General features: G+C 58.3%; 2 protein-coding genes across 7 annotated transcripts in view; one reads left to right on the top strand and one right to left on the bottom strand.

Annotated features, from left to right (window-relative positions):
* CUNH3orf18 (chromosome unknown C3orf18 homolog) overlaps window positions 1–7,028 on the bottom strand; it is a 10,854-nt gene extending 3,826 nt beyond the window's left edge. Inside the window, 3 exon segments of the mRNA XM_006169369.3 lie at window positions 605–630; window positions 4,921–5,326; window positions 6,792–7,028. Of these exon segments, the coding sequence (XP_006169431.1) occupies window positions 605–630; window positions 4,921–5,166 (272 nt within the window). The 5' untranslated portion in view covers window positions 5,167–5,326; window positions 6,792–7,028.
* Window positions 7,029–8,321: 1,293 nt separating this feature from the next.
* Window positions 8,322–19,350, top strand: HEMK1 (HemK methyltransferase 1, mitochondrial release factors N(5)-glutamine). Of its 6 annotated transcripts, none has more exons than XR_003548053.1 (11): window positions 8,323–8,695; window positions 9,919–10,291; window positions 10,656–10,747; window positions 11,030–11,123; window positions 15,761–15,895; window positions 16,188–16,252; window positions 16,525–16,574; window positions 17,461–17,574; window positions 18,357–18,452; window positions 18,598–18,711; window positions 18,829–18,852. XR_003548053.1 is itself a non-coding variant. In XM_014584518.2 (11 exons), the coding sequence occupies exons 2-11, from the start codon at window positions 10,064–10,066 to the stop codon at window positions 18,863–18,865; spliced, it is 1,032 nt and encodes a 343-aa protein (XP_014440004.1). In that variant the 5' UTR covers window positions 8,323–8,695; window positions 9,919–10,063; the 3' UTR covers window positions 18,866–18,957. The 6 variants fall into 6 exon arrangements, 5 of the variants coding, with proteins under 5 accessions (XP_014440006.1, XP_014440004.1, XP_027624414.1 ...); XM_014584518.2 differs by having other exon boundaries at window positions 17,461–17,581; window positions 18,829–18,957; XM_006169366.3 differs by having other exon boundaries at window positions 8,324–8,695; window positions 17,466–17,574; window positions 18,829–19,350.
* The last annotated feature ends 5,621 nt before the right edge of the window (window positions 19,351–24,971 follow it).

The raw sequence follows: 24,971 nt of genomic DNA, 5'->3' as shown, positions 1-24,971 counted from the left end.
GCGGGGGGGGCTGCCCATCCTGTCCTGCCAGCCCCCCGGGGCCCGGCCACAGCACAGTGTGCGTCTAAGGTCCTAAGGTGTCCCTTGAAATGGGATTAAGTGACAGGCGATTTTTGCACCTACTGTACCAGCCCTGCCCCAGATAGGTGGCCCTAGAGGGTGCAGTGACCCACTCCTGGGACTGGGCAGGGCCATGAGCTGTCATCCTTGGGGCGGGTATGCCTCAGCTGGGGCCTTGCTGTAACCCACAGCCTCTGGGACTGGGGCCAGGGAAAGGAGTGGGTGGCAGTTGCTCAGGGCAAAGGGGCTGGGCTGCAGGGCAGTGATGCCAGCCTTGTCACAGCCCCCCATCTCTACCACATGGTCACACCCCAGCTACCCAGAATCTTCAAACCCACCTGGCTTTGAGAGACCCCGGCGGCAGTGGTGGGGACTTCAATAGGAAGTGGTGACCCCCAACCCTCAGTAGGCAGAAAGGCCCTGACCTGTGGTGGGAGGGAGGGGCCCTGGTGGTGGGAAGTCTTTCCCCTTCCCTACCCACATCTGGGGGGCCCAGCCCAGCTCTGCCCATTGGCTGAGTTTTAAGTGGCAGCTGGGGACCTACCTCTTCTTCTTCCTGATGTATAACACCTGCAAGAGAAGGAACAGCATTGGGGGGCTGGGAGGGAGGCCTGCCTGGCCCACAGCCCCATAGGGTGGACCAGAGGCTGAAGAGTGGGAGACCTGGGGGTCCCCAGTGACACACACTCCCATCATGTCTCCCTTTGGTGTTTCAGCTGCTGATGGTGCCAGACTGCACCCGGACACTCAGAGGTGGGGGCTCAGCCTGGCCCTGAGGAGTCCAGCCTGGGAAGCCCACAATCAGGCCTGGTCTGGGGGCTGCCGGGCCCCACTCTGCAACACGGGCTGCTCCTCACCTGCCTACGACTCCTCAGGGCTGCAGGGGAGAGGATGATGTAGCACTCCTCCCATGGCGCCCTGCAGCCTGAAGCCACGTGTGAGCACACAGAACAGGGTGCAGGTGGTGGCCAGATTCCAAGAGCAGCGGCTCTGGGCAAGGCTCTGGGCTGTGTCCCCGGTGGTGCCTATGGGAGGCTGCTAGGCCTCAGTGGAGAAGGGTGAGAGGGAGGCTGAGCCCCTGGACATCAGCCCAGGCCAATGCCCCAGAACTCAGACGCTGGAGTAACCTAAGAAAGCCCTGGGTCCTGCTCCACTGTACAGATTCAGAGATGAAGGCCTAGGCAGCTAAGAAACATCTAGAACTTCTAGGCCAGGGAATGAAGCCCTGGGGAGAGAGAGAGAAAGGGAGTGAGACTGGAATGGCCACCCCAGGCAAAGACTCCAGGGACTTCTGTCTACCCTGCCGTTCCCCAGTCGGCAGCGTCCGCCTTCCAGGACCGTGTCCAAAATCCTCCGTGGCCCCCACACTCTTCGTGCACAGCTGGAGAGTCTGTCTAGGTCCAGAGTCAAGCCTGGCCTAGGGCACCCCTGCAGGGCCCCAAAGGCCTGAAAAGAAACTGAGGGGGCCCTTGCTCCTCCGTCGGGCTAGGGGGCCATAGATGAGGGGTGTCCCTTGCTTTCCTGTGAGTGGGATGGAGTAGGGGCTCTGTGGTCTCTGGTCCAGCCCCTGCCCTCCTGAGCAAGCGGCTGCAGCCCCAGCGCCCCATGCTCCTTACGTTCCCCAACCCTAACTCCTCCCCACCAGCGGTCCTGGGACTCACAAGGATCTACAGGAAGGGCCAGAACTGTGACCCAGTCTCTGTCCCAACTACTGACACCCCACGCACACATTCCTTACCAAGTCTTCCCACTTTCCACTGGCTGCCTCCTCCGGGAAGACCCCCACCCTGCCCACACCAAGCATTTTCTCATGCTATATGAGGTACACAGCCTGGCACCAACTGGCTCCTAGTATCCCATGGCCCGGCTAGGGACGCGCATGGGAAGAGGAAGCAGCACTTGGAGAATACCTTGGGTCCCGCCCCGTGTGCAGAAACTGTTTCCTGCCCTCTCCCGTCTCTGCCTCCTTCCTACCTGTCTGATTTGGGTGGGTGGCCATCCACCCTCACCCTCTAGAACAGAGAGTAAGAAAGCTTTCGCAAGTTCTTGGAACAAAATCTTCCACCCAGAGTAAGGACGGCAGATTGTAGACCCTGCTTGCCCCTAAGGTCAGCGTGCTCTGGTCTGCCCATCTACGCAGGGTCACCAAGGCGCAAGGCTGGCGATCGGCCACACTCCCGCCCAGGAGCCCTACCGGCCTGGCCTGGCCCTGCATGAGCTGCAGCCTGGCCCTGCCTGCTGGCCAGCAGTTGTTCCCTGGCAGTGATCCGGAGCCCGCAGGGCCCATATGGCAACCCTGGTACAACGGCAGCTCCAGCCAGGCCATGCTGGCCCCCACACAGCCCTATTTGTCAGATCAATACGCGCCCGAGATAAAGCCCACCGTCAGAGCCTGTGACGGACAGTGGTAAAATGTTACCATTGCTAGGCCCACAGGGGCCTCAGGCACCCCACCCTCCCTGGTCTCAGCCTGTACAGGCCCCAGTGGTCTCTCAGTGACATTCTGGGTGTCTCCGTATCACCTTAGAGAGAAAGCCCACCTTCTCAGGGGCTGACACCAGACCAGGAAGCATTGTGGCCCAGCCTCGGTGGCACAGGTGGCAGGGTGCCACTACATGATGTTGGAGCCATGTGGGAAGACCTGGGGTTTGGGTCCCAGGCTGATGTGAACATGTCAGGGATGTGCTCATAATTCTGGCTGGCCAGAAGACTGGGGAGGATCCGTCAAGGCAAGACCGTGCCATGTGTGCCTCTCTCTCATGAAATAACTAAAATTCTAGGGGCTGGTGGGTGGTGCAGTGGTTAAGGGTACTGGATTCCCACATGGCCAGCTGCAGTTTGAATCCCAGACCTGGAGGCTTGCTTTCTCACTTCCCTTCTCTCTCTCTGGTCAAATTAAAATAATAATAAAGTTAAATAAAATAACTCTTCTATAAAAAAAAAAAAGAGAGAGAGAGAGAGAGATTTTTGCCACAGGGTATGTGCACTTGCCAGAGAAACAGAGATGGAAAGACAGAAAGCAAGAAATCATCCCCCAGGGGAGATGACCATGCCTCAATTCCTTCTCCTCCATTCTCTTCTTGGGATTTTTGGGCACACACGCATGTGCGACCACCATGAGTTTTCTGGGTCTGGGACTCAAACCATGGTTAACTGCTGCAGTTGGCATAATGGCTATGTCGCTGGACTCCCACGTAGTCGACTGCGGTTTGAGTCCCGGACCTGGCGGCTTAAACTCATGCTGGGCACGTGTACGTGTGTGCCCAAGATCCTGAGAGGAGAATAGAAAAGGGATTGCAGCGTGGCCATTCCCCCGAGGGGTCATTTCTCGCTTTCTGTCTCTGTATGTCTCTGTCTTTCTGGCAAGCACACGCGCCCCATAGCAAAAACCTCTCTCTCAAAACAATTATTTTATTCAACTCTTTATATTACTTTATTTTTAATTTGACCAGAGAGGGACACACAGAGAGAGTGAGAGAGAGAGACAGAAAGTGAGAAAGCAAGTCGCCAGGTCTGGGACTTGAAGCATGGTTGGCCATATGGGAGTCTAGTGCCTTTAACCACCATACCACTTGCTGGCCCTAAAATAATTCTTAAAAAAATAAATAAATAAATTCTTAAAAAAAAAAAAAAAGAAAGAAAGAAGGGACCAGCAGGTGGTATGGTAGTTAAGGCGCTGAACACTTCCACATGGCTGACCAGGGTTCAAGTCCCGGACCTAGTGGCTTACTTTCTCACTTTCCCTCTCTTTCTCTCTCTGATCAAATTAAAATAAATGAATGAATAAATAAAATTAAATATTTTTTAAAAAAAGAAACAAAACTCAAAACAAAAACTAAAAAATGCAGCATCACACTTACTCTTAAGCCACCCCCAGCTCACCTCCTTCCTGACGACTCGCAACTCTGCTCCTTCTCATGACACTGAGGTCAGGCTTAAGCAACTGATGTTGCTTCCTCAGTTGTCCCTTTCCACCCAGCCCAGACAGCCCCTCCCCGGGCTCCCCGAGCCAGTCCCCATAGGCTTCCCTTGGAACCTGGGGACTTCATCTGCCTCCTACTCCCTGTAAGAGCCACAGGACAGACGCTGCCAACCCAGGCCCTATGGGATCCCAAAGGCCTGGTCCAGGGCAGTAAGTCCACAGAAAATAACCACCCAATGAATGAGTGATGAACCTACCCACAGGCTGCTGGGCCAGGACACCCCACCCAGGCCATGCCCACTGTCCATCCCACGTGAGCTAGCCCTGGCCTCTACCTGTTTGCAGTCCCACGGCCACTTGCCTTGCCATCTTGCCTGCTGCCACAGAACCTCCTGCCTGCCTCCAAGATCTTGCCCATCAAACCTCCACCTGGAACATCACCTCTCCAACTTCTATGTGACCTCATGACCTCACTCTAAATACCATGTATTGGGTCAGCAGGTGGCATGGTGGTTAAGGCACTAGACTCCACAACGCTTGACTCCACAGCTCAAACCCAACTGCTTGAAAAAAATATACAACATGCCCAAAATCTCAAGAAGAGAATGGAGGAGAAGGGACGGTGGTGTGGCCATCCCCCCCGGGGGGCGGGTGCTTTCTCACTTTCCTTCTCTTTTGTTCTATGTCTCTCTCTGACAAGTGCATGTACCCTCTGGCTGAAATCTAAAACAAAACAAACAAATGAAAACAACTGTTTCTTTCACTATGAAAAATTGCCTTTCTGGCCTCTGGACCCCAGAAGACAAATCTCTAGGGGAGGAAGGAATGCACCATCATTACAGACAGCTGACTTCTGGTCAGGTTCTCCACTGAAATGCCGATCATTCTACCCCAACTGAGGACGCCTTGGGCCAACTCCGGCCAACCCCAGATCTCACCGTGGCCACAGCCAGGCCAATCACTGTGATGATTCCGAAGGACAGAAGCATGGTGCCCACGCCGGCGGCTCCATCGGCCACGTCGGGGAGCCTGGTGTCGTTAAAGCTGGTGGCCTCCGGGCTGAGAGTGGTGGTCTCCGAGCCTGGCCCATCTGTGGCAGGCTCCAGGTCAGGGGCGGAGGGGGGAGGGGGGGTGCTGAAACAGCCCTTTTTTCAGCCCTTAGCAGATGGGATCTTGGCATTCATGCTGACACTGGGGGAGCTGGCTGAGAGAGTGCCTGTGGTTGGTTGACCTGCCAGCTCGCTTTTGACACCAGGAGGGCCCAGCCTGGGGCTCCTGCTCCCCCGTGGCGGCCACCTGCACAGCTGCCTCCTTGAACAAAGGGAGCCCCTGCCTCCCTGGGTGCTGGAAAGGAAAGGATAAAAACATGACGCTGAAGACTGGCTCGGTGGTGAGATGAAGCCTCTCTAGGTTCCGAAACTACTAGACAGATAAGGGGTTGAGAGCGAGTTCGGGTGGACTTAGGACAGGTGCTTCTATAGCTAAGGTTTCTGTGTATTTTGAGGAACACATAAAGGAAGCCCTGGCCCCTCTGCAGGTATGATGATCGCACCTGGAGGAGAGGAGGAGCGGGGACAGCCCACCCCCATCCCCTGGACAACCCTCCCTCCCCTAGACTCCCTGCCCTCCATGTCCCTCATTCTGCTTGGAGGAAAATACTGCAGCTTTTTCTTTTCCCGGCAGGAAAACTTGCCCCAAAGTCAAATAAGCCTGCCTCTGAATCCTAGCTCAGCCTTTCACTGGCTGAGGCAAGTCACCCCACCCCTCTGGGTCCCAGTCTTTCTGAGTCCAAGGGGTGAGGAAATTAAGAACATCGCCATGGGGCGTAGGGTTTCTGAAATGTCAGAATGAACAGGCCCCGAGAAAAGACTTCCCTCAGCATCAGCCCTGTCCACAATAAGCACCCAGTAACTGTTAGAGCTTCTCCCCCAGCCAGCCCAGTTAGGAAAGGGGGAGCCACAGGAGCCCCGGGACCCAGCCCACTGTGTGGTCTAGGCTGTGCTTGGAGTTGGGATGGTGGCTAGTGTGGTAAGACAGAGACAGGGAGAGGAGCTGGCAGGCTTTTCTGCAGGCTCTTGCCCCCCTGCCCCTGACTCCCATGGGGCTACTAGGAACAAGGATAAAGCAAGACGAAGCATCTTTAGAGGTGGGAAGGGGGCTTGCACTTGGCGATGTGTTCTCCCCTCACCTCCTCCCTTAGGATAAGAGGATAGGAGGTTTGCCCAGCCCAGGGGACCCCTGTAAGGCAGGACTGGAAGGGTTCACACGCTGCAGATGGGCAGGCAGGGAGAGGAAGGATGCACAGCTCACAGCTACACACACAACCCCTGTGCAGAAGCACGAGTGTGTGCAAGGTATGCACGCCCACAGGGGCCTCTTAGGAAGGGGCAAGGCTGCTGGTGGGATGAGGTGGGGTGGGGACGCTCGTCCCTCTCTGGCCTCTCCCTTCAGCTAGGCTGGGCAAGTCAGGAGTCCCGGGCCCTGCCACCGACCCAGGTGTGACCTTGGGCCAGAACCTTAACTCTTGTTCTGGGGCTCTGTTTATTCTTCCACTTCTGTTTAATCTGGTTGACCACTTTCCAGGCCTGCCTTGGAGTCCAAAGGTAAGGGAAGGAAAGAGGGGCAAAAGGAGTCGGCACCGCGACCTCTGAAAACCTGCACGCCCTCCTCCACCAGATCCCTCAGTCCTCCTCCAGGTCCCGCAATCTCCCTCCAGGTCCCTCAGTCCTCCCAGCCCCATTCCTATGCCGGCTCCCGCGACCCGGGGATACCTCCATTCTTGCACAGAAGCAGCGACCTCAGCACTTACTTAATCCTCTCCGGGTGCCGAGCTCACTCAGAGCGGTGGGGTGGCAGTGACCAGCGGAAGGCCGAGGCGGTGGGGGGGACCCTCAGGCCCGGTGTAGGGGGCGGCAAGTCCGTCCTGAAGTCCGCCCTCCCTGCACGCTCGGGACCGCGGGGCAGGCCCGCCACCGCGCACCGCCCGCAGCCGCAAGCGCCGGCTCTGTCAGCCTGGGCTGGGGTGGGCAGGGCCGGGACCCACGCGGGGGTGGGGCTGGGTCGAGCAGCCTGCAGCGACACCCGGAGCTCCGGCGCCTCTCCTCCAGGCCTGCTCGCGCCCCCAGCTTCCGATTGGCTGTCAGGCCTAGAGCCTGCCCATCATTGGCCCGCGCGCCTGTCGCTCGGATCTGATTCAGGCTCCCGAGCAGAAGCCTGGAGCCCGGTCGCGGTTCCAGGTCTGGAGACTTACCTCCTCATCTCGGTGGCCTGCAGTGAAGTCGAGAGAGGGACCGGGGATGTCCAGGCCTTACTGGACCAGAACTCGGGACCCCGGCCAGCCCAACTCCACCTTCGCCGGGAGGTGCTTTGGCGCTTGCAAAACGCAAGTGTACAAAGGAGGCCTGGGGAGAGCACTGGACTGGGAGTGCGTGGGCCCGCGTCGAACTCTCACTCGATCATGTACCGAAACTGATTTCGACAAACTTCCTCTCCTCCTTGGGTCTTCCCATTCCCCTTCCTATTCAGATGGTGGTTCTGGTGTGAAGAGGGCTCTTGATAAACGACACCAACACGGCTTAGAAATTGGGGAATCTTCAGGCAAGTTGGGAGCGCGATGGTATTATTATTGGTGTGTTTTTATTATTGTGCACTCCGACCTAGTCAAGCATACATACAGCATTCATGATCTCTTCCCTACATGGTGTGGTCATGTCAGGGGAGGAGCCCTCAGACACCCTCTAATCCGCAGGTTTTCAAAGGAGATTATGGGGATCACGGGGTAGCTTGGTCTTGGTACAACTGCAGATGCCTACGGCTGGCCGGGTCTGGGACCGGGCCCAGGAAACCGCGTGCTCAGTACTAATGTACAGAAGAGTCTGGCGCGAGGTGGGAAAAAGCCACACTTTGCTGGACAGTACCGCGATTTTTTTTGGAAGGAGCAACTGTGACCCAGAGAGATTTCGACACCCAAACAAAGCCTCCTCAGAACTTGCCAACAGAATCTGTATTCGAACCCAGGTCTCAGGTGGGGTTTCCAGCTTCCTGCTCCAAACCCTAGACTGGAACTATATTAGACAGTCAAGAGCGGCCCTGGGCCTATTCTCCACTGGCGACTTGCCGGGCTCGGACCACTTGCCCTCAGCCAGACTGTAATATTGGGACCCGCCTCCCCAACTGGGACCCGCCCCAAACCCTGGAAGTCGCCCACGTGCACTCTGCCCACCTTGGGCAGTTGTAGGCCACGCCCCCCACATCGGGCCCCGCCCTGAACCTAAGACCCGCTAGTGACACGCCCCCATCCCGGACTACCCCGGTGCTCCTCCCACGCACCGCCCGAGCCCAGTCTCTAAACGGGTCCTTAGATGCAAACCACCACTGTGGGCTGGAGCCTTATCCTTGCCGCTACCTTAAGGAAGATCAGCCAGTCCGGGGCCCCAGGGCGCATTTCAACGCACCCTTCTGCCTGTGTGCCGGCGGGCGTAGTGAGTGTGGGGTTCACCGCCTCTCCGCCCTACCGCAGGGGTCTCCCGGGAGGAACACATCAGTTCTAGGAACCCTGAAGCCGAGCGATGCTGTCCGCCCGAGCCCTTTTCTTGACTTGGCCGACTCCGGAAGTGGGGTGTCGGAGGGTGCGCGTAGAGGGCTTGTACGTCCGGGAGTCGCGCTCTGGGCTGTTTCTTCCTGCAGTGGGCAGTGGGGCGGCGAGCCAGGCAGGTATGCACTAGAGCTGGCGAGTGAAGCGCGGACGCCTCGTTTCCTGTAGTACAGGTGGGGAAACAGGTTCCGAGGGAGGCGAGCTGGCCAGGATCATTTACGAGGCCGTGAGGAGCTGGGAGGGAGGTTGCACTCTGAACCCCGGGCCAGCGTCCCCGTAAGTGGACAGAGCCGCCTCTGGAGTCTGGGGAAACCGGGCTCGTGTCCTGCTCGGGTCATTTCCTACCTGGGCGATCTTGGGCACCTCGCTTCCCCTCTTGGAGCTTGCTTTGTCTCTGAAGATGTGGCACTTTAGTAGATTCTCAGTAAGTGGTCGTTTCGTCCTTAGTTTGTCTGGACGTAAAGGGGTCCACTGCCTTTTTTTTTTTTTTTTTTTTAAGAGAGATTTTTGCTATCGGAGGGTACACTCACCAGAGAAAGAAAGCAAAACCCCCCAACCCCCCGAGGGGGGATGGCCACACTGCAGTTCCCTCTCCTCCATTGCCCTCTTGGGATTTGGGGCATGCTAGCACATGTGCCCAATGTGAGTTTCAAGCATCTGGGTCCAGACTGGAGCCATGGTCTACCATGTTGAAGTCCAGCAACGTGACCGTTACTCCAGCTGCTGATCCTTGGGTCCACTGTTTTAAACCAGTTAAACTCACTCATGACAGTTTATTATTAAGTATAAACAGCCCAGTTTTTCACTTTTCACACTTTATGCTGACACCTAATGTTATGGTTCGAGTTAATACATTTTCAGCATACAAAGCGGCCACGTTCACTGCAGTGTCAGAATCAAAGCTCTCAAGCAAAGGCAGTCCCCTCCCCCCCCCCCAATATTTAAGAGCTTGTAACATTGAATCCTGACTGTGCCTTGAGCCAGTTCCCAGGACCTTGACATCTATCATGAGTTGGTTTTGTGGGTAAGGAAACAAATTCAGAAATAATGATTTCCCCAAGATCACACATGCTGAGTCAGATACACTCTACCCAATCCCAAGCCAACCTACCTACTCCCACCAGCCTGCTTACTAGCAGGGACTGAGCTCTGGCTTCAGCCCACGCCGGCTAAGAATGTTCAGAAAGCATAACTGGTCAGGACAAGAAGAATCAAATAGGCACCCGAGGGTCTAAACAGAGTCAAGATGACAGCAAGAGCATGTCTTTCTCAGGCAGTGGGGTGGCAAAAGGTAGGGTATCACACGAGGTTCAGCTCTTCTTCTGGCTCCCTCCTCCTCCAGGGACAACATCTGAAGACCAGTGCCCAACTTGTGACCACTCCATCTCCCCCAGCTGGAGGCTGCACCCCTCAGCACCCGCCTCAGCTGCTGACATCACAAGGGAGACTTGAGAGCTTGGGAGCACTTAGGAACCTTTCCCTGAGACATGGAGTCTTGGGGCCCAATGCTGCGGGCCCTCCTGTCTGGCCCAGGGAGGAGGGGAGGCACTCGGGGCTGGGCCTTCCGCTCGGGGCAACCCCATCTACCTCTAGCTGGGCTGTCCAGTGCCACAGAGCTGGTCAACCACTGGACAGGGGTCTTTGAGAAGAGAGGCATCCCTGAGGCCCGGGAATCCAGTGAGTACATCGTGGCTCATGTCCTTGGAGCCAAAACAGTTAAGTGCAGAGTTGTCAGGGAGGCGGGGTTGGGGGGAGTGGGGGAAAGGAAGAAAGAGGGGGACTCTAGGAAGGGACATTGAACCTTTTCTGTTTAGTTGGGGCTGATGAGGTTTTTCTAAGGAATGTCTTAGGCAAATATATATTCATCCATTCAATGGACTATTACAGCATGTACCAAGCACTGGGGTTCAGAGATGGGCACCTGGAGGCCTGGTATCTGCTGGGTATCCTTGGACAGGTCACTGCCCCTTCTGGGCTCAGATGAGGAGACGGCTGAGCCTATAGAGATAGTCCACATCAGTAACAGAGCTGGGGCTCTTGGGCCGGGGAGCCTGTCATTTATATTCTCTGTGGGAACAGTTTCAGAGCCTGAGGCCAGCACTTCGGACCCAGCCCCTGAGCCCTCAGCAGCTGCAGTGCATCCAGGAACTGAGCAGCTGCCGATTGCAGAGGTGAGCATGCGCAGGTCAGACCGGAGGTCTCATACAGGACCCCCATTTCCACCAGGTTCATGGTCAGGGAGGAAGAGCATGTCTGAGGACTAGGGAGGAATTGGGGCAAGGGGGCCAGGGTAGAAAACAGGAAGACAAGGGGGGAAACACTTGGCCAGGAGTCTCAAGGCACAGGAGGCACGGCCCTACCTGACACCCTCTGGCATGAGTGGAACCTCAACCCAGGCATGGTCCAGTGGGTCCTGGCTCTGGCACTGACCACCACTGCTACGTCCCCTGCAGGATGCCTGTGCAGTACATTCTCGGGGAGTGGGACTTCAAGGGGCTTAGTCTGAAGATGGCGCCCCCAGTGTTCATTCCTCGGCCAGAGACAGAGGTAGGTGTGCCACCGGCGCCTGGCTGGGTGGGGCAGGGCAGGGCAGGGCAAGAATGAGGGTGGGGCTCCAGGCGCCTGTCTTCCCCCAGGCTTCCTCCAGGGGGCACTGGGGCCCCACGCCAGCTGTCCTCAGGAGTTGACCAGGCTGATGAAGCCCTGGGTACAGAGCACTCTTGTCTTCCTGACAGTCCTGTTCCCAGCTCCCAGGGCTGGTAGTTTCCTCGAGCTCCCTAGCACGTTCTCCGAGAGTGCTTAGTCCTGCCATTTCCCTAGGAGCTGTCCTGTGGGCTGATGGCACTCCCCACCCCCAGCCCACAGGAAACAAGTGCCTTCCAGCAGCTTCTCAGGAGACATGGAGGAAGTGGAGAGGGCTCCAGCTGGACACCTGGAGGCCTGGGTGACCTTGGGCCCAAATGATGAGGAGGATGGGGCTCCAGACCAGAGAGTCTGTGATGAGGCCGTCTGAGGCCCACCATCTGGTCAGGGGGTCACCTGTGTCAGTTCCATGAAGTACTAGGACTGGGGACGTGTGACCCAAGCATGCTGTCCCTGGGTGAGCCATCCTGAGCCTGGGAGAGATGCTTTCTGTGGCCCATTTCAGGTGCCCCTTGACCTTATAGTGGCAGAGCTGGGAGCCAGAGAGACCAGACTGGAGGTTGGGGCTGGGTGGGAGCAGGCAGTCAAGGCCGAGGGCACTGGGTTCTGAGGTGGGCACCAGGCATACAAACCCCTGGAAAAGAGGGACCAGCAGTTGGCGTAATGGCTATGTCACTGGGCTCCCATGTATCCAACCGCGGTTCGAGTCCCGGACCTGGTGGCTTAAATTCAGCCAGGTGCATGTGCATGCATGCCCAAGATCCTGGGGGGTGATTTCTCGCTTTCTGTCTCTCTGTCTGTCTCTGTCTTTCTGGTGAGCGTACATGCCCTATAGCAAAAACCTCTAAAAAACCAAAAAAACCTGGAAAAGGTCAGGTCCACCCTCCTGCCCCAGCTAGGGGCCCAGACCCCTCCTCACCCTCCCGGCCTCTGTCCCCTGGCTAAGAAGCTCTCTGTCCCCTGCCACCTTCACAGCATGCCCTGAGGAGACCAAGTCCTCAGCTCACGGCTAGTGTGAAGGCAGGAGCAGCCGGGAGTCAGGCCTTGCTGCTGTCAGGGAGGGGAGCGTGCCTCCATGCCTCACATGGGGCCGCGAGAGAGACCAGACTGGAGGTTGGGGCTGGGTGGGAGCAGGCAGTCAAGGCCGAGGGCACTGGGTTCTGAGGTGGGCACCAGGCATACAAACCCCTGGAAAAGAGGGACCAGCAGTTGGCGTAATGGCTATGTCACTGGGCTCCCATGTATCCAACCGCGGTTCGAGTCCCGGACCTGGTGGCTTAAATTCAGCCAGGTGCATGTGCATGCATGCCCAAGATCCTGGGGGGTGATTTCTCGCTTTCTGTCTCTCTGTCTGTCTCTGTCTTTCTGGTGAGCGTACATGCCCTATAGCAAAAACCTCTAAAAAACCAAAAAAACCTGGAAAAGGTCAGGTCCACCCTCCTGCCCCAGCTAGGGGCCCAGACCCCTCCTCACCCTCCCGGCCTCTGTCCCCTGGCTAAGAAGCTCTCTGTCCCCTGCCACCTTCACAGCATGCCCTGAGGAGACCAAGTCCTCAGCTCACGGCTAGTGTGAAGGCAGGAGCAGCCGGGAGTCAGGCCTTGCTGCTGTCAGGGAGGGGAGCGTGCCTCCATGCCTCACATGGGGCCGCCCCATCCGGAACTGGAGTGACCTGGGAGAAGGTGCAGAGACCCGGAGCAGGCCTTGGTCTGCCACCTGCAGGCTATTGGGAGGGCACCCGTGGCTCCCCTGAACATGTAGACCCTGACTACAGCTCGTTGCCATTCCCCGAGACAACCCAGAGGCGTGCCAGGAAGTGCAAGGGTTGCCATCATGGTGACTTCCAGGTTCCCTCAGAGCCGACCTGGCACCACCCACGTGTTCCGGAGTTCTGAGTGTCAAGTGTGGCCTTCCGGCTGGCATGTGGCCCTCCCTTTCCTGGGTGGGTCCGGGCCAGGATTGCAGCTCTGCTGAAAGGCGGTGGGGAGAGGGGTGCTGCGGTCGGGAGGCCAGGTCCTCGCCTCACTGTGCAGACGATTCTGAGAACTCACCAGGCTCACCCGTGTAAAGCCGCGTTGGGGTGCCTTACCAAGAACTCAAGAGGACGTGGCCTGTGGCGGGGAGTGGGGAGGGTCACGGTGCCTGCATTCTCTCCATCCACTAAAGGGTGCTTCAGAGGGTGTATGAGTCCGCAGTGCAGAGGGGCACGTGGCCCAGCGGGCTGGATTTTCCCTGGGGAGAGAAGGTGTCGCAGTGCCCAGACTGGAAGTGTGTGTAGTAGGAAACTGAGGCCAGGGGTGTGAGTCATCACACCCAGCCTGGTGCACCACCGAGGGCTGCACGGTGTGGGAGGCCTGGTACTTTATCTGCAGTTAGCGTGGGAGGACTGCCACCTCCCTGGGGCTGTCCCACTAGGGTGTGATCCCAACCGAGGGTGTTCATGGCCTCAAGACCCGTAGAGGATTTGAACCAACCTCCTGGGGGGGGGTGGAGTTCGTGTTGCTCCCTCCACACTCTGTGTTCTTAGATTCTCCCAGGGGGAGGTGCCCTAGGCCTGTGACCAGTATGGCTTTCAGCACCACCCCTGCCCCCACAGGGCCACTGGCTTCAGGCTGAGGGGAGCTCGTCACAGGTGGAAAGAGGACATTTCTAGACTGTTGGGGGTGGTTGCTGTCTCTGGCCCCCAGGAGGTTCCACAACCAAACTGAGCCCTGTGGTCCGGAGTGTGAGGCAAGAGGGACCCGGTGGCAGTGGGGGCCAGCCTCTTAGCTCTTCGCCCTGTCTGAGCAGCCCTGGGCATGTCTATGGAGTGTGTCTGAGGTCACAGTGTCTGAGGTGTCACAGCGTGGCTGGCTGAGGGGTCATTCTCTAGCCAGGGTAGGTTTGTCTGTGGCCAGGAAACCCAGAGTCTCACACCGCTGCCATGACCAGGTCATCCTGCTGGTCTCTCAGCATGTGGCCTCACCACTGAGACCGCAGGCCCTGGGCCACCGCCCTAGACCGCTCGCCCTGCCTGGCCCACCCTGCAGGCCCAGTGTGTTCCCCCGGTCTCCAGTAGTACCTGGCACAGGGCTGGTGGGAGTGGAGAAGGGGTGCCCCTCCTGCAGAGCCAGGCCCCTCCTGGCAGGCAGTAGCTTGTCTGGGGCAGGAGGGCTCGGAATGGGACAGAGCTGCTGGCCAGTCCTGCCGGCCACGGGCTTGCTGCCATTGGGGCAGGTGCACCGTGCTGCTGGGGTCTAGGGCCCAGAGGGCTGGATGCCTGTGGAGACCCAGGATCTGGTGTGGAAAATGTGTCTGAGCAGTCTGGGGCCCTCGGCACAGCTGAGCCTGGCTGGCAGCTTGGGGTTTCAGGGTGCCTGGGGTGTGAAACCAGAGGGCGGCTTCCCGGGCCACCTGGCAAGCAGCCGAGAGGCCACTCTGGGCCGAGCTCTGCCCATGGGGCCCCGGTCCTCCTCCGTGGGGCATGGAGGAGAAGTCTGGGGCTCAGAGCAGGGATTCTATGGCAAAAGGAGCCTGGCCAGGTCCTGAGGAAGGCTTCCTGGAGGAGGTGGGCCTCTCTTCAGATAAGAGAAGTATCCCCTTGCTACCCCCAACTGAGTCCTCAAGCCTGTCTTGCCTAGGAGCTGGGTCCCAGGAATCCTGAGCCTCTGTGGGGTGGGGGGGCCACAGACTCTGCCTGTGAGGGGCCACGGGACCCTGTCTCAGCTTTGTGACTGGCCACTCCGCTGCCCCGTGACACAGCTCATGGAGAGCAGCCGCCTCCTCCCCAGCCCCAGGTCAGCATCCACGCAGCCCCGCAGGGTGCATGGGCGTGTGAGGCTCCGCAGTGACAACATCTGGAGGTGTCTTCCCCCCAGGGCGGCTAGTGCAGTCAGGGCCCTCCACTGCGCAGCGCCCACTGCCTCTGCCCGCGTGCGCCACCCCTTCAGGTGTGGGACGTAGGCAGGACTGCACCCCCACCCCCTTGGAGGGGATCCTGTGTTTCTTTGGCCTAGGAGCCTCCCTGGGACTCCCAAGTTCAGCTCTTTGGGGAAGCTGAGAACACACCCACCCCTGGTTCTTGGCCATCTGGAGCCACAAGCTAGGCTCCAGGCAGGCCCGAAACTTCTGGGCCTCAGCTTCCCCAGGAGCCGGTTTTCAGGATCCAACAGACTGATGTAGGGATGGCCCAGGGAACAGGGCCAGGCAGAGAGGGGATGGGAGTCATTGGGGGTGGTTCTTGGCACTACCATGAGCCCAGCACAGGAGATATCTGGGTGGGGCTTCCCGGGTTGGTTGGACACTTACCTGTGACCGGTGTGGGGCCTGCACCTCCCACGCGTGGTTCCGCTTAATCCCCACACGTCCCCACAAGGAGGCTGTCCTCAGTCGTGCTCAGTTATGTAGACGGGAACAGGTGTGGAGAGACAGGGTGACATGAAGGCCGGTGCCGCTTTGGCCTCCTCCCCTTCTCCGCATCCATACAGGGGCTAAGCACTTGGGCCTCTGGAGCAGGAGCCCCAGGGCCAGGGCCACACCTCTGATACTGACCCTTCTCCTCATAGGAACTGGTTGAGTGGGTGCTGGAGGAGGTGGTCCAGAGGCCTCGTGTGGAGGGAGCCCAAGATGGTCCCCTTATCCTGGAAGTGGGCTGTGGATCAGGGGCCATCGCTCTCAGCCTGCTCAGCCAGCTCCCCGAGGTGAGGCCCCTCCGCGTCCCTCTGTCCACCCTGGGTAGGCTGTGACTGACACTCACCTCCCTCCCCTTGCCTGTCTCCCCTACCCTGCTAAGAGCCTTCAAGGGTAAACGGCCAGACAGGATGACAGGGCTGGGGACAACCCCCCGTGGTCTCAGCTCTGTCTGGACAGACCCTGGCCTTAGAGATGAAAAAGCTGTTGGGTGCTTCCCTCTTCCGGTGGGATCTAGAGCAGGGTCCCAGGGGTGGCATCTCCTGGCACTCTGCTTCCCAACCTTCGTTCATTCTGGGGCAGAGCCGAGTCATTGCCGTGGACAAGGGCGAGGCAGCCATCTCCCTGACCCATGAGAATGCACAGAGGTAGGTGGCCTCAAGGAGCCAAGGGCCAGGGTGGGGAGCTGGACTCTGGGCCTGCCTTGCCCCCATTCGGGCACCAAATTCACCAGCATCTGAGTTTCACTCCCCAGCAGGGGCAGGCAGTGGGGGCAGCCTGGCATGAGTCCCGCAGGGTCCCTGTGGACGGTGGTGCTGGGAACCTTGGGGGCCCTAAAAGGGCTCGTGATCCTCCCCTTCCTTGTAGCCAAGGGTAGGGGGTCTTCACCACGCTCACCCCTGCCTCTTTGTTTCTCTAGGCTTCGGCTGCAGGACCGGATTTGGATGGTCCCCCTTGATGTGACCTTAGGTACTTACCCCCACCCATCTTCCCGGAGATGGGGACTCTGGAGATGGGGGGCTTCCCAACAGGCGCACTGTCCGTCTGTGTGTCTCTCTCTCATACACACACGGCATCTCACCAGTCCTTGCTGAGGATGGGCAAGTTGCCTTCCCCGCCCTGGGCTGACCTGACCCCCGAGGGGACCAGCCCAGGGCCTTTCTTACCTTGGGAATCCCCATAACTAACGAGTTCAGGGGCTCACTGTTGGTGAGAAATAAGCAAAGGCTCCAAAGAACACACATAGGCTGGACCCAGGAGTACCTTCCCTCCATCCCCTGGCCTGGGAGGAAGGGGCCCAGGCCCGGCACACCCAGCCACAGCCTTGCAGAGTAGCCAGGTTTCCAGCTGACCCCATCACGTTACCCATGAGAGCCTTGAGCCAAGTGTGCCCCTCCGTGGCGTATGAGACACCCGGCATAGCACCTGGCAGGGGCTGGGCCAGTGGGCAGAGGCTGCAGGAATTGGCTGAGGCCAGGTCCTCCAGTCCCTGTTGGCTCTACAGCTGAATGTCCTGAAGCCAATGGGGATGCAGAGGTGAAAAGCTTCACACAGCCAATCAGGGAGGGCTTCCTGGAGGTGCTGTTTGAACTGAGTCTTGCTTAACAGAAGATTTTTGACTGGGAGAAGAGTGGGCAAGAAAATTTTAGGTGAAAGGCTGCCACATCAGTGTGTGCACATGCCCAGCCAAGCATGGGGGACCCCGGGACCTAATCCCCAAGTGTGGTTTATCAGGTCCAAAGACAGGCCCAGGATGTGGCTGGGGAACAGCTTTGCCAGGGACATGGTGGCAAGTGGCGCTAGAGTCTTTTACTTATCAATGGACCAACGTCTGCTGTGTGTCCCCTTCTCTAAGCACAGAAGGGAGCTGGACACACCTCCTGCCCTGGGGCCCCGTGGACCTGGTCGTCAGCAACCCTCCCTACGTCTTCCACCAGGACATGGAGCAGCTGGCCCCTGAGATCCGCAGGTGCTGGGTGAGGTGGAACAGGGAAGCCTGGCCCAGAAGGCCTAGTGGGATCAGTCAGCCCTTGAGGACCAAGCCCCTGGGCAGGGGCACTGAAGGGTGCAACAGTGTGGACAGGGTGCCCCAAACCACAGGCCTCCTGAGTTCTGCTTCCGCCTCCCACTTAAGATTCCTGATGCTGCAGAAGCTCTCCGAGCCTCAGCTTTCCGCCTCTGGAAGGGGAGTCGTGGTGCTTTGTAGGGCCCCAGGGAGGCCCGAGTGAGGACTCGGAAGCATCGGACAGTAGGTGCTCACAGATGGTGCTCAGTAGGTGGTTTACAGAAGGCAGGCCCACAGAGCTAGGGTGTCTTGCCTGGAATCATGCAGGAGCTCCCCAGGAAAGCTGGAACGAACCCTATTCCTGGCTTTGTGCTAAGCAAGCCATCCTGCTCTCACATGGGGACTGAGACAGGGCAGTGGTACTTTGACTCGGGGTGTTGGCCCCTACTTCTGGGGCTCTCGGGAGGGTCAGGGCTAGCCCCAGACCTTCCTGCCTTGTAGGGCCCATGTCCTGGTGTCTGTCAGTTGGTGGGACCAGCCAGCACACCCAGCACTGCCTGGTTGAAGTGCTGCCTACAGGAGGTGGGGACACAGGAGCTGCCATGCACTGGGGCCTGTCCTTGGGCCATTGACCTTGCCTTGGCCCAGTGTTGGATCCCATGGCCCTCCATGGAGGTCCTGCCCAGTTCTTTGAAGGTCCAGGTCTCCTACTCCAGACTCTCAGTTCCCACTGCTTTCCTCTGCAGCTATGAAGATGTGGCGGCCTTGGACGGTGGGGAGGAGGGCATGGATGTCATTGCCCACATCCTGGCCCTGGCACCCCAGCTTCTGAAGGACTCCGGGTACGGGTCTCTGGGTTTGTCCCCAGCAGCCCCCTCGGTCCCCGCATGTCCTGGGCACCTTGGCGTTGTCCTGCCTGCCCCTTCTGGACAACCCAGACATGCATCTGGCCCTGCCAATTGAGCCCACCCATCTCTCCCCTGCTAGAAATATCTTCTTGGAAGTGGACCCGAGGCAGCCAGAGCTTGTCAGCCGTTGGCTTCAGAGCCGGCCGGACCTGGACCTCCAGCTCGTGGCTGTGCGCAGGGACTTCTGTGGGAGGTGAGGCTCTCCCTCCCAGGCCTGTGCTCTGCCGTGGCTGTGGGAGGATGTGCTATCCCCACGCCCTGCTCATTCCCTGGGGCCCAGCGGTAACCAGCTCTCTGTGCCCATCTCCAGGCCCCGGTTCCTGCACATCCGGAGGTCTGGGCCATAGCACGGCTGCCCTGCGGACCCTGGCCGGGGCCCAGCCTGTCCAAGCGTCTGGAACGCTGCTCGGAGGGTGGCGGATGGTGCTCTGAACCCTGGGTGTTTGCGGCATTTCCCACGATTCTGTGATTCCCCGGGCTCTGCATTTCTCTGGAACTTGGGAGTCGAAACAAGGCTGGAAATGGAAAAAACTGACCTCCTAGAGATGAGGAGTGACTGCTGGAGGCAGCGGGGGGCCAACAGGCGGGAGGAGCTTGCCTAGTGTTGTAAGACCCAGTGGGAGAGCTTAGATGGCCACAGCCCGCTGCGGGTAACTCACAGGGAGGATCTCGAATGTTCCCAGCACAAGGAATGATGACAGATGTGTGAGTCCCTGGTCTGGTCCTTACATGCGGTATCTTGTACTGCAGAATCAACTTCCACCCCACAAATACGTACAATTATTATATGTTAATGAAAAATATATTTTTTTAAAACAAAACAAGGGTAGAGGTGTCCTTCCTGGGGCACCAAGGAGCTGGGACATCCACAATTCACCTCTAGGCAGACCCGGGCTCCCAGCCTGGCTGCGTCACATTAGGTGGCCGAGGGTAGGCCACCAGTGTCTCTGTTGGTGGACTCGTTGTGGGGTATTGGCAGACATGGCCAGGAAAGTATAGGGGGACCCGCAGATGGTGGCCTGATATCTTTGTTGCTGTGAGCTCTTCATCCCGGGGAGTCTAGGGGTGGGAACTTCCTCTGCCCCAGTAGGGCTGGCCGACAGTCCTGGGGGTGGCACAGCAGAGGGCACATGGGCACTCAGTCCTGCTGGGATCACGTAGGCCTGGTGTGGAACAGCTCACTCCTGGGGGCTGACTCAGCCCTCCACCCCCCTGGGTGGTTTGCAGCACCCCCCTGACCAGGCCTCAGCTGAGAGCTTCAGCTTGGAGGTGACTGCCTGCTTACTCGGGGCCACGAGGCCTAGGACCCTGCACAGTCCTGGGGGCTGCAAGGCTGTGGACCCCGTGCAGTCCTGGGGGCTGCGAGGCTGAGGACCCCATGCGGTCTTGGGGCTGCGAGGGTGAGGACTCGGTGCAGTTCTGGAGCTGCACATTCACATTCATGGGTGGGAGGCTGAGCCAGTGAGGGGCGAGCAGAGCTTTGGTTTCCTTTTGATTCTCAGAGTTTTTATCGATAGTTTACACGTTCCTTCCAAGTTGGCCTCTGAGTTTAAAGAACCCATCTGTCCCTGGGAGGGGTTGGAGGAGTGAGAAGCCAAGATAGTGGGCACTGGGTTGTGACCCCCCATTCCAGTTCTGCTCTCTGCAGACTCGCGGTCACTGGGAGGTCAAAGAGCCAGCACTCCTGTCAACAGCGACAGGAAACCTCTAGGTTGGCCGAGTGAGCTGAGTCAGCGTGGGCCCTAAGGAGCGTGGCAGACCAGGCTGGCTCATCCCATGAGATGTCCCCCTGTTGCCCTGGTGCGGAGCCAGAGGCAGCGTCATGTGCTGGAGCCAGGGAGCTGGGACCGAGAGCTGTGTCTTGCAGTGGGACCTTGGGCAGCTCGCTCCCTACGAGAAGCTGGCTTTTCTGAGCCCGAGGCCAACGTCAGGTGGCAGCCACCTTTCGCTCTCGGTCAGCCAAGGGGAGTATGTGTGCTGGCATCCGAAAGGCCACTGCAGGTGGGGAGACCGAGTGCCAGGAGAGGATGTGGCCTGCCAGAGGTGCCATGGCGGGAGGTGGCCAAGAGACAAAGTTAGGTCCTTGCTTTTGGGGAGTCTTTATTGCTGGAGTCACACCTGGCCCCCACTGGGTGTGTATGCATGCGTGCATGTGTGCTTGCCTCACCCTGTTGCAGCTCCCAGGGCCCCGTGTCCTGCCTCGTGCCCAGCCCCCTCTACACAGCCCTGAGCTGCCCCCACTGGCTTCCTGTGAGGTAGAGCCAGGGGCTTCCCCTCCTGGCTGCTCTACAAAGAATCTGGAAGGGCAGGGTGGGCATGTCTCCCCACTTCCTGAGCCCCCTGCATGCTCAGACCTGTGCCTGCCACGGTCCCTCCCAGTTTCGTCCTCTGCTCCCGCTCACCATCACCCTTGGGCCCTAGCTGCCTTCAGGACAGCTGCCCTGACCACACAGCAGTCTGCTGCCCCGGTCTCCCTGCCTGGACTTCGCCTCGGCTGGCCTCTGCAGGCCAGTGTCTTTTCCCACCCACCTCTGGCTGAGTCCACCTGTCCACCCATGCTGACCCCTGTGTTCTCCCCGCCGCCCCAGCCCATACGCTGCTGGCATCAGCGACATTTGTCACATGCAGCTCTGTGGCCTCCCCTGTGGCTGGCATACCCAAGTTCAGTAAGTGTCACCAGTAAGTGGGTACATTCTCTAGAGCAGAGCTGGGACTTCCCATGGAGCCCACATGGCAAACCTGACGGCAGATCCCAGACATCCCAGTCAGCGGGGAGAGGAAGCTGCGAGGCCCTGGCCTCCTGCCTGAGCCAGGCAGCTGTTCTAGTTGATCCATGGCTGCTTCGAGGCTCAAGTGCACCTGACCTCACATGGCAGCCATGCCAGAGAACAGGCTGTCCTTGGCGGTGGCAGGGGCAGGTGCCAGGTTTCCAGGAGCTCTTGGCCCCAGCCAGCCCCCAGCCTGAGTGTCAGCTGAGGCAGCGGCCTGATTCTCCCTCATGACCCCTCTGCCCTGGATGAGTCCCCTGGTCTGGGCTTGGGACCGGGCAGAGCACCTCTCCCCTTTCTGGGATGGGAAGAAAAATGGTCCTTAAAGACACCCAGTCCTGATCCCACAAACCTGTGCCTTTGTCACCTGATGTGGCTAAAGGGACTTTGCATTGACCAGGTGGTGGCATCGTGGTCATGTGATCGGACTCACGTGGAAGGTTCTCGGTCTGTTCCGAGACTCCCCTGTACATCCAGGCATGCACACGTGCCTGATCCAGGCTGGCTGAGGCCAGGGTGGGTTGCAGTGTTGAGGACCCTGTTGGGGGAGTTCTCCATCTCTGTGCATGTGTGCGTTGTCTCTCGTAGACAAGACAAATACTGGCTCATCGGAAAAAGTCACGACGTAGTTTTCTATGTTTTTCTGTATAAAAATGTCATGACTTTCCTAATGACCCAATAAAAGCTTAAAGAAAAGGGACTCTGCAGAACTGACTAAGGATGTTGAGGGGAAAGGTCTCCCTTGGACTGTTTGGGTAAGCTCAATATCATGAGGTGTTTTTTTTTGTTTTTGTCTTTGTTTTTTAATATCATGAGGGTTTTTGTAAGGGGGCTTTCAGGGGACCAGCAGTTGGCGTAATGGCTATGTTGCTGGACTTCCATATAGTCGACCACGGTTCTAGTTCTGGACCCGGTGGCTTAAACTCATGCTGGCCATGTGTGCGTGTGTGCCCAAAATCCCGAGAGGAGAATAGAGGAGAAGGCGCCTCCTGGCTATTCCCCCTGGGGGGTGATTTCTTGCATTCTCTCTCTCTGTCTCTGTCTTTCTGGTGAGTGCACATGCCCTATAGCAAAAACCTCTCCAAAAGAAAGAAAAAGAGGGCTTTCAGGATAAGACACATGATAGTGGAAACAGAATTCAAAACAACGTGATCGCCAGAGGAGGGGCTGCAGTGTGCAGGTGCCTCGTCTCCCCAAGAGCCCCAAGAAAGAGTTTGATCTGGGGCTGGCCCCACAGTGTAGTGGTAAAGCTCTGCACCTAGGGAGCAGATACATCACGGTCAACAGTGGTTCAAGTCTTGGCCCAGGCAGCTTGAAAAACACGCTGGGTATGTGTGCGCATGCCCAGGTCCTTGTGGCTCCAGCCACCAGCCCTTCCTCTGCCTGCTGAAGCCCCCAACCCTGCCTTGCCTTCAGGAAGTTCCACCTCTGGGACACGTGGCCAAGTTCTCTCTGGAAGTCAGTGGGAAGCTGAGCTAGAGAGTGAGCAGAGTGAACCCTGAGCTGGCGCTGCCGGGGCCCTGCTGGTCCTGAGACCTTGTCTGGTAGAGAACCCAGGCTCCCCGGTTGGGCCTTCCTCTACCTTCTGCCTCGAGCTCCTGGGCACTGGGTCCGATCCCACACAGCCCGACAAGGGTTCTAATCACCCCCGTGTGCAGTGAGAACACAAGGTCTGCAGTGTGCAGTGTGGGGCAGGTGCACAGCTGGACTGGAAGGAGATGAGGCTGTCGCCGGTGCCCAGGTGACTGTCAGCGACGTTGAAGCTGGCGTTGAAGCAAGGTCCTGGGCCACATCCCACAGACGTCAGTGCAGAGGTCTCAGGGCTGTCCCCAGAAGGCTTTCCAGAAGCCAAGCAGCAACTGGGGCAGGCCCTCAGTGTCCCGAGCCCTGCTTTGCCAGACTCCAGGGAGACACACTAGGCAGGGGCCCTGTAAAATACGGGACTCTCCAGGATCATCTCCACCTTCGTGACACCCCAGAGAGCAGAGGCTGTGACCCACCTTGTTTTCAGGAAGTGACACTGAGAAAGGTAGAGGCCTGGATCTGTGCTGGTGGAGCTGGGATTCTGGGCCGGCTCTGACCCAGGCCCCAAGGCCTTCGAGCTGGAAGACAAAGGCCAGGGATGCGTACAAAAGCCTGGGCCTGAGGCTCACAGGCAGGGAAGAATAAAGGCGGAGTGGCTGGGGCTGCTCTTGGCCAAGGTTAAATGCATTTCTGGGGCCTGTTTTTATAAGATTTCTGAGCTGAGTGACAAGGTCAGGTAAGAGTTGATACTGTCCCTGGGTGTCAGGAAAAGGCTGGGGCAGGAGGCCTAGAGGTGGCTGGGGGGCCGAAGCACTGGCTGCAGGCAGAACTGACTCAGTCATTGCCGAGAGGTCGACATGGGTGGCCAGGACCACAGTGGGGCTCAGGGGCCACCCTGAGCTGGAGATGGAGCTGCTGGGGACAGCGACGGACTTAGTGAGACGCTCTCAGAACATCCGAGACCACGTCCAGGCGTGTGATCAGATGTGGCCGTGTGGAAGCAGTCCTGCGGCAGCTCTTGAGGTGGAGTTGGAGACCCACCTCCCAGGCTCGGGCGCCGGCACAGTGGCCATCTGGCACGTGCCCCATGGAGGCTGGTGGCCAGGTGCAGCACACACGGTTACAAGTCCTTTCAGCACCAGGGACACCTTCTTTAACCCACTGTAGAGATGGGGAGATTGGCCTATGCTTAAGCCCATGGTCACTGGCCGGCTGGGTTTTGAGCCTAATCACCTGACATCCAAGGGCCTCAACTCCCAGAGGGGTCCAGCAGCTGGCCAGGTGCCCTCAAGGCCAACATGGGCTTCCGGGTCAAAGAGGAAAGTGGAAGTGGCAAATCAGACAGAAAGTATCAGACTCGGAGCAGGCTTCCTCCCAGCCGCCCCCTAGGCGTGTGACTCACACTCCCAGTGAGGGGCTGGCAAGGAGCCCCCGGTGTGGACGAGGGGACAGTGAAAGCGTCTGGTACTGAGCTGAGACTCTGATGTACTCCGGATGTGGGGCAGGACGGACAGACACCACACTCCGGTCCTGCCTGGTAGACAGGTGAGCGAGCAAGGCAAGTGCCCACCTCAGTGTGGGGAATGCGAAGGCCGCCACGCCAGGGGAGCGCTTCATGTCCCAGGCCTGGGAGATTCCAGGAGACACTGGCTCGCTGTGCCTAACAGCCCTTCCTGAAGGCACTCCGCAGCTCAAGAACTGACCATAGCTCCCTGCTCTCTGGATACACTGAAGTCTACCAGTTCTTCCTCATTCTGCCCAGCCCTCCTGCCCAGCCCTGAGAGCTGTGGACCTTGTTCTTTCAAACCAAGTTTCACGTGAAACTCATGCACACACACACACACACACACACACACACACACACACACATATTTTAGAGATTTTTGCTATAGGATGACAGAGACAGAGAGAAAATGAGAAATCACCCCCCTAGGGGGGATGGCCATGCCACAGTCCCTTCTCCTCCATTATCCTCGGGATTTTGAGCACACAGGCACATGGACCCAGTGTGATTTTCTTTTTCTTTTTTAAAAATATTTATTTCCATTTGTTATTATTATTTTTCATTTGATCAGAGAGACAGAGAGAGAGAAAGGGAAAGTGAGAAAGCAAGCCGCCAGTTTCAGGACTCAAACCGCAGTCGGCCATGTAGGATCTAGCA

The sequence above is a fragment of the Tupaia chinensis genome, unplaced genomic scaffold, assembly GCF_000334495.1.
Source record: "Tupaia chinensis unplaced genomic scaffold, TupChi_1.0 Scaffold147003_1, whole genome shotgun sequence".
Lineage (NCBI taxonomy): Eukaryota > Metazoa > Chordata > Mammalia > Scandentia > Tupaiidae > Tupaia > Tupaia belangeri.
This window is presented reverse-complemented; position numbering and strand designations above follow the sequence as displayed.

Excerpts from the sequence above, each read along its gene's own strand:
- HEMK1 (XM_014584518.2), top strand. The coding sequence starts at position 10,064 with ATGGAGTCTTGGGGCCCAATGCTGCGGGCCCTCCTGTCTGGCCCAGGG. Across the intron at positions 11,124-15,760 it reads TTCCTCGGCCAGAGACAGAG|GAACTGGTTGAGTGGGTGCT; the intron begins GTAGGTGTGCCA and ends TTCTCCTCATAG. Across the intron at positions 16,253-16,524 it reads ACCCATGAGAATGCACAGAG|GCTTCGGCTGCAGGACCGGA; the intron begins GTAGGTGGCCTC and ends TTGTTTCTCTAG.